At 39.4% G+C, this 14,922-nt stretch overlaps 1 protein-coding gene across 1 annotated transcript in view; it reads right to left on the bottom strand.

The window, feature by feature from the left end:
• The window catches only part of Syt4 (Synaptotagmin 4), a 519,138-nt gene extending 504,441 nt beyond the window's left edge, over positions 1–14,697 (bottom strand). Inside the window, exon 1 of the mRNA XM_071594356.1 lies at positions 14,424–14,697. Within this exon, the coding sequence (XP_071450457.1) occupies positions 14,424–14,472 (49 nt within the window). The 5' untranslated portion in view covers positions 14,473–14,697. The remainder of the gene's footprint in view (positions 1–14,423) is intronic.
• Positions 14,698–14,922: the final 225 nt, after the last annotated feature.

Below are 14,922 nucleotides of genomic sequence, written 5' to 3'. Positions count from 1 at the left end.
CTCGTTTTTAAATCCCATAATCCTCGTTGGCCTTTCTTCCTCCAGATACGACGACCCCACGTATTCACCTTTTCCTCTAGTACTGATCAGTTTCGAAAACATGAAACCCTAAGCTAACCCAATTCACAAGAATCTGCCAATATCCCTTCACCCAATGTAAACGGTGAGCTCTTACGACTTGTCTGCATTAAGCGAAATTAAATGTTGAACCTCTCAAATACGACATAATTGTGCCAATCTCGTTCAAGCTGGGGCTGAGTTTTTTGGAGTGATTTGTAGGTAAAATAATCCCCAATCATGGATCAGCTCCAGACAAGTAAAGGATCGTAAACCACCACATATTTAAGTACGTACAATAAACGCTCACACACTCTACGGTTGCTTGCGGCAAAATTGATTTCATGAGCGTTTCGTGAGCGTCCCGATCATTAATTCTTCCCTTTGTAAATTTTTCCTTCGATATCGCATTTGAAACCTCATTTTTCGACCGTATACTTTTTTATCCATCTCTCCATTTTAAATATCCTTGAAATATGAAACTCCACGACCGTATGCAGGTAACGACGCTATCATTAAAATATACAACGCACATTTCCTACAAAGAATAAAAGCGCATTACTCAATATTTTGATTTCCTGATTGCTTCCAAAATTTCTTTGCAGTAAAAAAGAAGTACACTATCATTAACTATTCTTTTTATTTTATTGATATCAGAGTACATTCACGAAATAAACATTTCTTAACTCTTTTAACAGGATTATAAATGCATAAATAATTCTGAATCGACAGTTTTTATAAGTTTTCATTTTATCAACGTGTTATTTACTGTTTAAAGACGATTAAAATTCTTTCTTCATAGACACTCAATCGCAGTACTTATTCTAGTTATTGAACGTAGATTTTGGACAGTTATTTACTACTCTTCATATGCTATGCATCACGAAAACTTCCTTCTATTTCCCTACATTATATTTGCCTTTATTTTTTATATCTTCTAGGATTTAAAGAAATTGTTTCACCATCAAGTGAAGAGAGTACAGAAGTGCCACATTATGTACAGATGCAATTAAGGGAGGAAAAGAATAAGGAATGGGACTGGGGAGGGGACCGTTTATCATTGTAATCTGGAGGTAGCATGATATTGTCATTACTTCAGACATAATTATGTTCCATTTCCACCATATCACGCCTGATACTTTACAATTAATTCTGGGGAGTTATTCCAAGAGCCAGACAAACACAGATGAATTTCAGTTGTGGTCAGAAGCTGGTCTTTGTCACCTGGTCTATATTCTCTCACTCGTTTTTTTTTCTAGGTCCTGCTTAATTATCTTCGTGGCTCCGATAGAAACAAAATTCACACGAATGAAACACAAGAAGAATTCCGCGTAATGTCACCTGTTTTTCCGTTTTTTTAACAGCGTCGAGCGAGTGGCGTCACCGAGATCACTTTCAACTGGATCCATTTGGGCTGTTGTAGTAGTAGACAGCCGAAGATCCTCCTTACATGTTCTCGCCTTAATCGAGTCGTCGTTCAGAGCCCCGTGAGCATTGAGCGAATCATTAATCTCCATTTCGTCCGCTTGAGCAACACGGCTCAACCGGGGGAGGGGGGGCGCAGAGCCGCTCGGGATGAACTATTCTCCCGCGTTTGCAGTGGGCGACCCCGAGGCCCTAGTTAGCAGGGGTCCGGGGTACGCGTGGACGTGGAAAAAAAAAGGTTCGAGCCCCACGCGAGCTGCCGCCCTGTATCGATTTGGACGGAACTGTCCTCTTAAACTTTCCCCTCCACCACACTCCCACTGCAACTTCCTTCCTTCCCGCCTCGCGAACGGCCCCCATTCGACTTGAACGCCGGTCGGCCCGATCACACCGCCCATTATCACAACGCATGTCGCCGTAATGGAAAAGGTGCTCGAGTGGACGGCTGCGATGAGTGACAGGTGGCGTCGCGGCGATGGGAGAGGTTCGGGACGGCCAACCCTCTCCCCTCCCCCGCCCGCCTACCGACGAGTCTGATTGGCCCTGATAGTAGTTTTAACAACCAGACGCTCACGTTTCGACTCAGCTTCGTATCAAACACATACACAAACTTCCAGCTTCCGTATCACGACCATTACGAGTGGTGTTCTTTCGCGCCACATGCGATCAACTCGTGGGTGTTATCTCAACACCTTTACAGGCTATCTGGGTCTATTCCGATCAAACCTTAAAGTTGTTTTGATTAAAATTCGTGTATGACTTGAAACCATCCATGCTCACAGCTAAGTGTCCACTTTACTTTGCCAACCTCTTTTTATAAACTCTTGGATGAGCTTGTAACTATCGGGTGCTTTACCTGGATTACTTTGTGCTGACAAACAAGGCGCCACAGATCGACGATATCCCATCGGAAATAATAAATGTAAACTACCCTCAAACATCTTTATTGAAAATCTACAACTCAATATTTAAAATATAGAACTACAAGAGAAGAAAAGTGGTTGTGTCACGTTAAAAACACTATTTAGGAAGGCAACGGAGAACCACCTCAATTATTATTCCCAAGATTAAAATGATGGACACTACAGAGAATATGACTCCTGGTAACTAGGGACTCGGCCCAATCGGTCAAATGTCGTGCTTGGCAGCGGGAGATGCAAGGCTTTTCTGGTCGTCATCTTACGAAAGCCTTGCGAAGAAAAACAGACGGCAGCAGAACAGAAGACACAGAAGAAGAAGGCCAAATTAGTTAGAATAGGAACTTGGAATGTTAGGACAATGTTGAGGGCAGGAAAATTAATGAATATTAAGCGAGAGATGGAAAGGGGAAATATAGATTTTTTAGGCTAATGCGAGATGGAAGGATAGCGGGGATTACTGGAGTGATAATTATAGAATAATATACAGCGGCGGGGACGAGAGCCGACGAGGGGTTGCCATAGCATTAAATAAAGAGGTATGAAGTAGCACAGTAAACATAGAGTAAGCAACGGATAGAATATTACAAGTAGAGAAAAAAGAAGAATCGACGGACTTGGTCGTTGTTCAGGCGTACATGCTACCGAGCAACAATAAGGAGGAAGAGGTCGATAGGATTGTCAATTGAGTTCTGTAGGAGACAGGGGTTAATCATACCAATACTTGGTTTAGATACCACAAAAGACGCAGTTATGCATGGAAAATTTCAGGTGACTCAGAAAGATATCAGCTAGATTATATTATGGTTAGGCACAGGTTTAGGAACAGTGTGATAAATACGCACAGCTTTCCGGGAGCGGATGCGGATTCTGACCACAATTTAGTTGTTATGAAGTGTAGCGTCCGTTTCAAAAAGACAAGGCAGGGGCGGCGGGTGAGGATATGGAATGTAGAAGCATTAACTGGATTGAAGTGGAAGGCGTATCAGCAGGCTGTAGAAAAAATCATGGATGAGGAAAAATAACTAGGTACTTTCGAGGAAAAATGGAAATTCATCAAAAAAGGGATATTGAAAGCCACAAAAGGAACTATGGACCGTTAACGGGAATAGAACGAGGAACTCATGGATCACAGATGAGATGATTAGAAAGATATATGAGAGAAGGAAATGGAAGAATGTAAACACACGTGGAAGGTACAAGAAAGTACAAAGAGTTAAATAATAAATTCAGATGGGTAACAATCAAAGCAAAAGAAGTATGGTGAAAGACGTAGTGCCATGATATGGAAAGTTTGCAGAGGAAGGGTGGCATTGGCGCGCTATATATGAAGGTTAAAACACTATCGTGAATTAAGAAGGGAAAACCTATATGCTAACAGTTAGAGATGAGTCAGGTTAAAAACAGTTGAAGCAGAAAAGGTCCAAGAGAGATGGAAGGAAAGTAGAGAACTGTAAGTTAAAGAACTTAGACCGACAAGCTTAAACATGGGAAGAGAACATGACGTAGATGAAGATAGCTTAGGTCCAGGCATACTCGACGATGAAATAGAAAGGGCATTATGGGAGGTGAAATCAAATGAGACCGTGGGGGTAGACAACATTCCTACGGGACTACTAAAAGTTTAAAATAAATGTGGTAGGAAGAGTATATATGGACTGAATCGTATCGCATATATCCCCCGCATGTGTTTCACCCAGGAGAGGTCGTGAGTATGGGTAACTTCTAGGTATTTAATTGAGCTTACAAATTCCATTCCAGTGTTCCCGATGCAGTAGGCATTCTAGAAGGTCTAGCTCTTTTTCCAAATAGTATCGCTGCAAACTTCTTCAAGTTTAATTGTAATTGCCAAGTGACACAACAGTGTTGTATAGCATTAAGGTAATCTGATTAAGCAGCCGTATCTTCAGGAGCACAGTATCTCGGTAAATTACCTCATCGTCGGCAAATAAACATACAGGGTAAATAAATATACCTGTATCTTACTAGTGACTACGAATTCAATGTCGTTAACGTAAAGTAATAATAAGAGAGGCCCGATAACTCTTCCCTGGGGAACAACTGAAATAGCTTTTAGTGCATATGAGCTAACTCCATCTATCACTACTCTTTGTACCATTCAAAAAGTCATTATTACAACCCCGGATATTTCTATCTATACCATATGCTTCTAGCTTTGTCAATAGTTTATTATGCGGCACTTTTTCGAAGGCTTTCTGAAAATCTAGAAAAATCGCGTCCACTGGAAGATTGCTCTCTCCGGCCATATGAATATCATGAACAAAAAGCGCAAGTTGTATCTGGCAGGATCTACCTTTTCAGAAACCGTGCTGATTTGTCATTAATAACTTCTGATAATTGAGGTGTCTCACGACTGAACTAGCAACTATATGCTCCATAAACTTGCACAAAATGGATGAGAGGGAATAGTGACCGGAGTTCAAATGACGGGAACATGAAACTGCGTGTCCTAAAAGAAAAAGGAACAAACTACAACGATTGAAGGCGCTCTGTTTGGAAATCAGGCGACATACCTGTATGCCTATTAGATATGGAAGAAGAAGAAGAAAATGAACTAAAATAATTGAAGAAGCTATCTAAAATGTTTCTTTATCGCCCTTCATCTCTAATACATACATATTTATATTGTAAATACAATGAGCCAGCTCTACTTGAAATATTAAGTGCAAAAATACCGAGTAAGGATAACACTATTGAGATTTGCAGCAGATAGCCGCATTGCCATAGATGCTATGAAGATGAAAACCGGACAACGATATTAATTAGCTTCAATGGCAAAGGAGTAAAAGAGTTCAACTTTTAAGATAACCAAGAATGAAAATAAGGTAATTGTCTTCAGTCAATAGAAGATAATTTTCATGAAACTTAGGAGAACAGCTCACCAGAGATGGAAGTAACATGGGTATGTTAAGTAGGATAGGGTTGATGGAAAAAAGTTTCTTTTAGAAGAGGAATTAACTGTAAATGTTACTTGACTGAAAATACGTGAAGACTAGATTGATGTTATGTTTGAGTTTTTATTTACTGTGACTTGATAGATGGACAATTTAGCGGCAGAGAATAGATTGGAAGTTATAAAAATGTGGTACTGCCAAAGATTAATGAAAAGTGTAGAGGCGAAAAAATAAATAAACCAATGAAGAATCATTTATAAGAGTGATCGAACAGAGAAGAATGCGGAAGAGACACTAATAAGAGAGATATCATTTGGTCATATCCTTAAGCTTGACGGATTATCGGAGGAAACAATATGCAGTAGCCATCATATCAGGGTAGAACTAAATAGGGGAGCCAGGGAGCAGATATTGAAAGACGTCAGCGCAACGAACTGTTCAGGGATGAAAAGATTGACGGGTAACAGGATAGCTCAAGAGCCGCCACAAACACTCCCTCGGGTTGACAACCGATAATAATGAGTTTTACAGAGATAACTGCCCGCCGCAGGCGGTATTAGAAGAAGATATGCCATCCCTACACTACCAACGATAGATGCTTAAATCATTCGAGCTCCTTCTCTTTAACTCTTTATCACAATAAAATAGCACATATCACATAATATATCAAAGTGATAAAAGTCTTGTTAGTAACGTGTATTTTTATTTCGGTATTTTTAATTGGCATTACGTTGATTACGGTATATTTATTTACTGCGTGTTTTATTTCGGTGAATTTAGGCAATTTTTAACACTGGCTTACTTATTCAATGAATTGGACCAAGTTTTTTATATTTTCCGTGATGCTTTGTGACATTTTCCCGGCCCCATCTTGGATCAATTGACTTTCTCCATTCTATTTAGGGGAACCAAGATATTGTGTGCGTCTTTTGTGCAGGTCAAAAAATAGTAATGCAACACTAATGGCTGCTCTATTTGGAAGAATGGAACGCAGACACACGGCTAATGCCCCCACTCATTAGATTGTAGAAATCACTTTTCAAGCAGTTTGATGGATGAAATAGAGATAGAAGTTTTAAAATCAGCAATAAAACGTTTTTTTGATGAAATTCCATAATACAAGAAAAAATACAAGATAAATGCATGAATTTGGTTGTTAATCAAAATACCGTGGATTCATTAACATTAGTGAGAACGAACTATGTACAGGGAGTGAGACGAAAGCTATTTGTAGGCACTTGTCAATCGAGAATTTTTGTGCAGGGAGGTATGAAATTCTGCGAAAGCTGACACTCCTTTTACAGTCTACATTAAGCCAAAACAATATCCTATCTTATTACATTATATATGTACTTATTTATGTTTTCATTAACAATAAAGTGTCATTGTTTTGAAACTTCTTTCATGATAACCTCTGGTCATCCATTCTGAGATTTGACAGTCCCAGCTCTCCACTCTCTTCATAAATCATCTCTTCATGTACAAATATTTCCTCTCTTTGGTACACCATATTACTAGTTCCATTTCTCTCAACCAAGGTCTCCCTCTGCAGTGGTTCCCGATCATTTTTCTCACGACAACTATCTCATCAGACTATTGGGTCTCAAATTGCGACCAATAAGGTTGCGCTCGGTCTCTCTTTCGAGTTGTCCTTGCCCTTCTTCACTATCTTATTCTTCCTAGAAGTAGTAGTAGTTTTGAGGGGAGGCGACCGACAGCTGAGGTCATTTGCGCCATAGGGGATGGATAGGAAAGGATGAAGGGTGGAGAGAAACCCGGCGTCGGCATTAGCCTACTCTTTACGAAAGGCGCCAAGGGGTCCGCAGTTTAACGTCCCATCCGACGGACGGCGTACTCACTCAAAGTGCCCTCCACAAAGCACCTCAAGGAGGGATCGAGATACCTCTGAAAAATATTCAACACCGCCGGGATTTGAACCCGGGCCCTCTGGGTGGGAAGCCAGTGCGCTAGCCCCCGCACCATCTCGATCCCCTCTTCCTAGAATATTGAAGGGCATTTCCCTACCTGTTTTAAAATGTATGACCAAACTATACATTATATTCTACGTCCATACAAAATCTACCTTAAGCGGTAGACAACCAAGTAATAACTAATGTGGGGTTAGTATTTTATGCCTCGGAAATCTGGTCGTTTAGGCAAGAGGATAAGCGTAGATCGGACACCTTGGAGAATTGGATGTGAAGGAGGATACAAAAGGTTAAATGGACATAAAGAAAACAAATGAAGAAGGTCAAGGTATAGTAAGAGGAGAGAGAGGAGGTTTTGGGTAAAAATTTAAAGAAATTAGGAAACACGAATGCAGGGAATATTGAGTGGCAATGAACTAATTAAGAGTGAGATGAGAGTAGAGTAGAGTATTAGGTCGATTTATTGGAAGAATGGTTTTTTGCTATGAAGGGTTTAGAGTATTTAATTACGGTATGTTATGTCGGGATTAATAATTCAGCAGTACGTAGGTATTGGATAAGCATTTATCTTGGCTAACAGACTGCTCTTAGTAATAGCGATTAAACTAATTATTTCACTGATACGTTCTCATAGAAGGACATCGATAAGCTCATCTCGCTTCGAAATCTTACCGGCAGAGAAAAAAATTAAATAGGTTATTGGGAGTATTTACTAATTCCTTCAGTGAAAATTCCGTGAAAGTTCTCGCTAACGGACCGAAAATTCTATCAAAATGTTGCTTACGCTGTGCGTACTCATTTACAAATTTAGATGCCTTTATCTAGGGAGAGAGATAATTATTCTTTAGTGGTCATCAGCTTTGTGTTCGCTTCCCAATCCCTCACCTAAACTCTCCTCCAAAGAGTGGCGTGCAGACGAAAAACACATTTTAATTTTAGAGAAATTAATTTAGCAACATTTATTTCTCTATCAAAAGGTGAACTGGAAAAATAATGATCGGGTATAAAAGTGTTTAGTACAATCCTAACTATTTCTGCTCCAACAATATATTACCCTCCCATACAGGCTTCCGAATCCTCTCTAAAATATAGCAACACCTTTCCCAAAGCTACGAATTTTCTATCAAATTTCCTTCTAAAATTCTTACAAGGCTTTCCAACCCATTTTATGAAACCCTAAATTCCATTTCCCATTTCCCTTGCCCGTTGTTTTATCGAACAATTATTACTAATCATTTATTATTTGTCAGAACGTTGATCAGTTAATACCTAGTTTTTATAATTTATCTCGTTTCCTTTTAAACCTTTAAGCTGGAAAAAAACTTCTTTAGCAAAGAAAACCAAATGAGATTCAATCCAATAATAAAAATAATGAATGAATAATACGTAAAATTCTGTCTTAATACCTCTTTTACCTATATTCTGTAAATTTGCCAACATTTCGTACGAATATCAAAATTTTGAAGTGATCTATTCTAGTTAATCCGAGATTTTTGGTACATCACCGCACCAAACTTAAAATATTACCGTTTGTCTTTCGTAATACTGAAAATAATTGAAATAAAACTGAAAATATCTCATGTAAATTGTGTCATCTGTCACTTAGAGATACTTTTACACCATGGCAGCCTTTTTTTACCAGGTTTAATAAGGGATGAAGCCTTTAAACCTGGTTTGGTTTCATTTACATCGAGTGTACTAGGGTACAGAATGTAAAAAGGAATGTGTGTTCCAGATTATTTTCACGCCAACTCTCGGAAAACTATTTATCTTACTCCCATTTCGACCCCCTCTCCGTTTTCATGCGGGTGTTAGACGCAAAAAAAGCTGCGCCTTCCCGTTCTATATGCTAGGTGTACCCTAAATCCAGTGTAATCGTGCCATGAACAGCCGTCGCTCCTCGCTCTCGACCTGCTTAACCTTCCGTGAGCGAATAAAACCTTGAGAATGCGTTATAAGAGAGTCCCCTTCGTTATCTCTCCACTCACCAGTCTCCCGTGGGTCACACGAACCCCCAGCACTAATCCACGGGGGTTTAACAGAGGATATGGCAAAGAAAACATTTACCAATTACACATCCCAATCCCGCGATTGCATCTACCGTAAGTTTCCGCATTTGATTCCGGTTGGCAAGTAATTTTCTAAAGCATTTTCATACGAGTTGTCAATATCTCCGCCGCTACGCTGAAGAAAATATGTCTGATAAATTTATTATTCTTAGAGTATTACTCATAGTGAATTATGATAATGTAATCCAAGTCCAGTAGCAGAATTAATGCTTACCTTCGTGATTCTTAAGTTTAATTGATGACAAAGCAAGGACGTAGATGCGGGTGGATGATTTTACAGTTTCCATATCTTAAGGATTCTGTTCTTATCAAAACATCACAGTTACCCTTGAAGTAATCTAAGAAATAAACTACTTACTAGTGCATAAAAACGATAATTTGCATAGAATTACGTTTATTTTACAACATAGCTTTCATCTATTTACTTATGTCTTTGAATGATGGTAATTCAGCATGAATAGTTTATTCAAATACGGTTCCTCCACATCCTACTCCGGATTAATAGCAATGTAGTCTGAAATAATTTTCTAAGAGGAAACCCTTTAAGGGACTCTTTGAATCTTATGAATGTCATAAGATTGATTTTTTTCAGGGAAACGCTTTATGCCAATTGCACAGTTTGAATGCACGACCACACCGGGCTTTAGTCCTAAATAGGATTTAAAATTTAACATCTTGGTCTTTCAAGGATCCAAATAGTTTGAAATACAGTCAATACACAAACAACAATTTTTGTGAGCAATTGCGTCCAAAATTTCCATTCTCTTAGCATGAGCAAACCAATTAAACTCTCTATTCGAAAGGATGGCAATATCATATCCCATAATTGCATCATTCAACAACTTCTTTGCATTAAAGTAAAACCCTTAACTCGGAAATATCATGGTAAAAGTTCTCAAAAATTTCCCATCTTCAAATGTCCCTCAAATACACATTGAGCAAGTAGAGTTCCAAAATAATAGCCTTCGATGAACGGAAGAAAGCTAAAATAACTCCGAAGTAGGTTTGTATACAAACAAAACCCTCTAATTTATCGGTCAGTTTCACTATCTTTGCTGACATAATAAATTCTAGTATACGTCTTGAATGCAATTATATGACATATCTCGATAGACAAAAATCTATATTTAATAACTAGCATGACATTAGAAATAATCATATGAGGCACAGAACTCATTCTTTTTTCATGCTATTATTGCAAAATTAATGGAAGGAAAGAGACAATTATAGGCAATTCAATTTTATTTCAGGGAAGTTTTCGATAAAATTTCAAACTTCCCTAGCGAAAACCCTGCGGTCATAAGAGATATGGCTGAATTTCCAAAGATAGCGATATTTACGGAGAAACTAAGAACCGTTTCAAAGCATGACATACATTAATACGATATCAAATATTCATGAATGGTGATCTGGATGAGTCACGGATGTACGCGTACGTAATATTAAGGTACGGGAATACACACCTCAACACCAGGGTAACAAATGTACAAATTAGTTATGGAAGTTTCCAAAAGAGCATTGTTTTATTATTGTTAACCTACTATTTAAAGTACATTAAATGGAAACAAATGATCACCGTTCTATTTATTAGCTGCAAACCTGACGCTAGGCATTAACATAAACTCTTCAATTCTCCCAGCATACTTTCCCCTCCCCCACCATGCCTAGTAGTTCTACATTTGTCTTCTTTTCCGTTCATTTCACCTTCTTCATCCTACTCTACACCAATTTATGAAAACCTCCAATCAACACCTATCAACTTTCTTTAATTACCATGTTTCACGTCATACAAGCTAATGCTTCGTATCAAATTTTCCATAGTAATTTTTACCTTGGGGTTAAATCGGCGATAACAGAAACACACAGTATGCGGTACTGATTTCAAAAAGATATGTTTGTGAAAGGCAGAGTTTTGGAATATAACGATGGAAAAAACGTGGGAAACATGAAACTTCTCGTCAGTTAGGACATCATTTTAAATATTCCTGCTGACTTGGGACATATGTCATGAAAGTTTGATTAAATTATTTTGTGAAACTCCGAGGAATCTGCGTTATAAACTGTCGTGAAATAACCTGAATTACTGAATAATCAATATCGGTAGTCTCGATGGATCAATAATGGGTTAAACGTATTAAAACAGTGAAGTTAACATAATAAAACTTGCAAAACATCCCAGTTCTGTCGTAGATATTGCAAGGATATTAATGACAATATCATGTCGAGTATGTAGATTGGAGGATTCTTTTTCCTTCGCACAATTGATTCCCATGGATCAAGAAGAATCACATATGGTGCCTAAGCGCTACTTAAACGCCCTTTAGGAACATTTTGCGGTTATGTAGGTATTATTTATAAACCGATCAGGTAAAATCGTGTCCTTAAAATCATGAAATATGATTACCTTATATATCCTACGTTTATTTTAACTGAAATACGATATAACTGCTTTGTAAAACCGTGAAATGTACTTGAAATAAGTTTTTAAAAAAAGAGGGCAAGATACCGCAAATTCTTTTTCCTTTGCCTTGAAAATACGAAACGTATTTCGAAAGACAGAATAATACGTGGTTGATCTGAAAAGTTTCCGACCTAACAAAGATACAGGACATTTTTTCTGAAATTTGTTAGATCGGAAACTTTTCAGACCACCCTTGTGCACAGGTATTCCAAGAAACTACAGGAGATGTCATGACAGTAACTTTTAAACGAAGTTTTCCGCAATATGCTCATCACGATGGACCTATTTCAGAGTGTAAAAATCATTCGCCTTGACCGGGATTCGAACTCGAATCCCTCGAGATCTGGCCGAGTGCTCTTGCCAATTAAGCTACCGAGGTGACCTATGACCCAATTACTAGCCAGTATGGATTTGATAAACGTTTGATATCCCTTTGAGTTTCTCATTTTCTGGCGGCCTTTTTATTTAAATATAAGTATTTTTCCCTAGCATATAATATCGAAATTAATATTCAAAACATTGCAAAATATCGATAAACAACTTTTTCATTCATTAGATTTCTTCATAATCAGGAACTGGAAACTTGCTTAAATTTCTGGGGCCAAATGTTAGCATATAAATATAAAACTTAAGGGAATGATTTATTTAGCGTGCATTTGGTTGTGTTGCACACAAAATTGAGAATAAGATTAGCCTGATGAGTGTTTGTAGCCGTGGCAATGTTCTGCAACGCCCCCACGTTTCGCAGGGAGACAACGAATTTACCACCGTTTTTGACTGTTCAACGGCTCCCCAAAACCACACTCAATTCTTTCCTCCTGGATCAAACTACGACGAAATATGTGCCTTACACCAATCACTCAAACTAATCAAATATCTTCCTTTCGAGATATAGAGATTGGCGTCCGTCATTCTATCACCGAAATAAGTTTGCCAGAGGAAATTGATTCGGCCTCAAAAGTAGACCACTTGAAAAACTTACTTCCGTTCTCCAAGTGATTTTATCACGTCTATATCCAAAGAAACCTTCTTCGATTTAAAAATATATCTCTCTTTCAAAATCATCTCTCGCTTTTTGTATTTTTTTAACATAAAATAACCCAAGGACAAATTGTGCAATGCCATTAATTATTGTCATCTTTCATATTGAGGATCCCATTCCAATTTGATATAGTTTAACGTACATAATCAAAAACGTCATGGTAACTAACATGTCTTCTTTAATAAACACCGTCCTAAAGTTACAGAGATTTTTAAATGGAACGCAGGGGGCAGAAAACATTTATTTACTTCAACTTTTTAACTAAATGTCCAATCGTCTAATTATGTAAGATGATTTGATAAGCCCTAAGTTATGTCTTCCTTCATAAATATTCTCAAGTGCACGGTTAAATTTGGCATTAGTTAACTATTTTTTTTGACAAATATTAAGGAAAACCTATTTTTTTTAAACTTTGATTGCAATGAAAAGCCGAGGCAAAATGCCTGAAATCTCTTTCACACCACTAATGAAATGAATGCAACGATTTTGCTGTCTCGATTTGAACGATGCGATGCTAAGCTAACCGAAAGATCTATATCATGTGGCAAGAACAAAAGAGCGGCGTAACGCGACATTCAAGGAACAACGTTCTCCCCGTTTCCACCCACACCCATGTCCCCGGACACATTCCCACTCTGCCGCACCACGAGAGGAAATTACAAGCCTCATTACACTCCGCCGCGTACCTATCTCTGTCCACCTATCCCATTCTTTTCCACCCAACTTAATCTCCCCACACGCATCCGCTGAACCACCACCATATCCAGCGAACTCTCCCCTCACCTCCCCTGACCACAAGCCCGCCCTCGACACACTTCTAATTCATCCTTTATCCAAACACAGACTATCTCGAGAGGCCAAGAGAAATGTTTTCTCCGCCGAAATCTAGAACGTCCCCTATCTAATTGTTTCGTTAACATGGAATATCCATGCTACCCCTTAGTGACGAAGGCGCCCACGACATCGTCACAGCGCTTTATCAATGGGTCACTCAATCATGAACGGGGAATTTCACAACCCATTAGCTGTGGTGATAGTCTGTTCGGCGTTCCGCTTCAGCAGCACCTTGTTGCTTTAGGGATCTAGGGGTAACTTAAATAAGCCCTTCACCTAAGGCAGCGTGTCAATAAAGACATTTGCATACCACACCGTCATGAAGATGGGACACAATGGTTAACAGGAGAAGTTTACTATGCCAACAATTTGGAAAATGTCCGACATATAATACCCAGATGAGCTCCGTCCCGGTGGCATTATTCAAATAAACCTCGAAACGTCGTTCTCTGCAAACGGGTGCCGTAAAATAACCTTCCGTTTTACGTAATGCCGAGGAAGGCACTTTCTCATACACACACACAACATACAAGCTTTTTTAACCATTCGACCAGAGAATCGATTACACATAACAACAGCACTTGCCTCGGTGATACACTCATATATCCGAATGTCCCAATATTTCTCCATAACAGGTTGACATTATAAATCCATCGAAATTTAGCGTAGATACCACGTCTTGTCGAACAGGTACGTCTTAAACATGGTCTCATACGTTCGTAGATTATTCACGCCAAGTGCGTTTATCCCATTAAACTGGCATGCACACACTCACCTGTATCGATAGCCTTGATCTCCGGTCCATCTCCAGTATGGCTCACCATGTTGAGGCCCCCTCCAAAAGGGCTCAGCGGGCGACGATGGCAGGAAGCTCTGGGCTGATTGATATAATTCGAGGCCTATTCAATCAGGGGCGACCCTGAATATGTCACGGTGGACTGCCAACCGTTGGCAACGGGGTTTGAGCCCAGGTCACCAGGGGAGAGAGGTATTTTTTTACAAGAGCGCGAGGCTGATGTGATGACACTCAACGTTGACGTTCCTCACTCTCGACTCGCCACAGTACAACTCTTTCCCTCTCGCTCTAACCTTCCCTCCCCGCCCCCAGATCCAATCCCTTCCCCTCCAGCGCCACTCCCCCCTCCGCTTCTCTGCATCCCCAAAGGGTTCCTCCCCACCACGCCCTCCCGCCCCGCCTTTCCTCGTCGTTTAAGCCGGTCAATACCGAATGGGGCGAACAGGAGCGACCTCCGTGGGAGCGGCTGGAAGCTTCG

Source organism: Hetaerina americana, unplaced genomic scaffold (assembly GCF_022747635.1).
Source record: "Hetaerina americana unplaced genomic scaffold, ioHetAmer1.1.p SCAF_6, whole genome shotgun sequence".
Taxonomy (NCBI): domain Eukaryota; kingdom Metazoa; phylum Arthropoda; class Insecta; order Odonata; family Calopterygidae; genus Hetaerina; species Hetaerina americana.
Note: the sequence above shows the minus strand (reverse complement) of the source record. Positions and strands in the feature narration are given on the sequence as shown.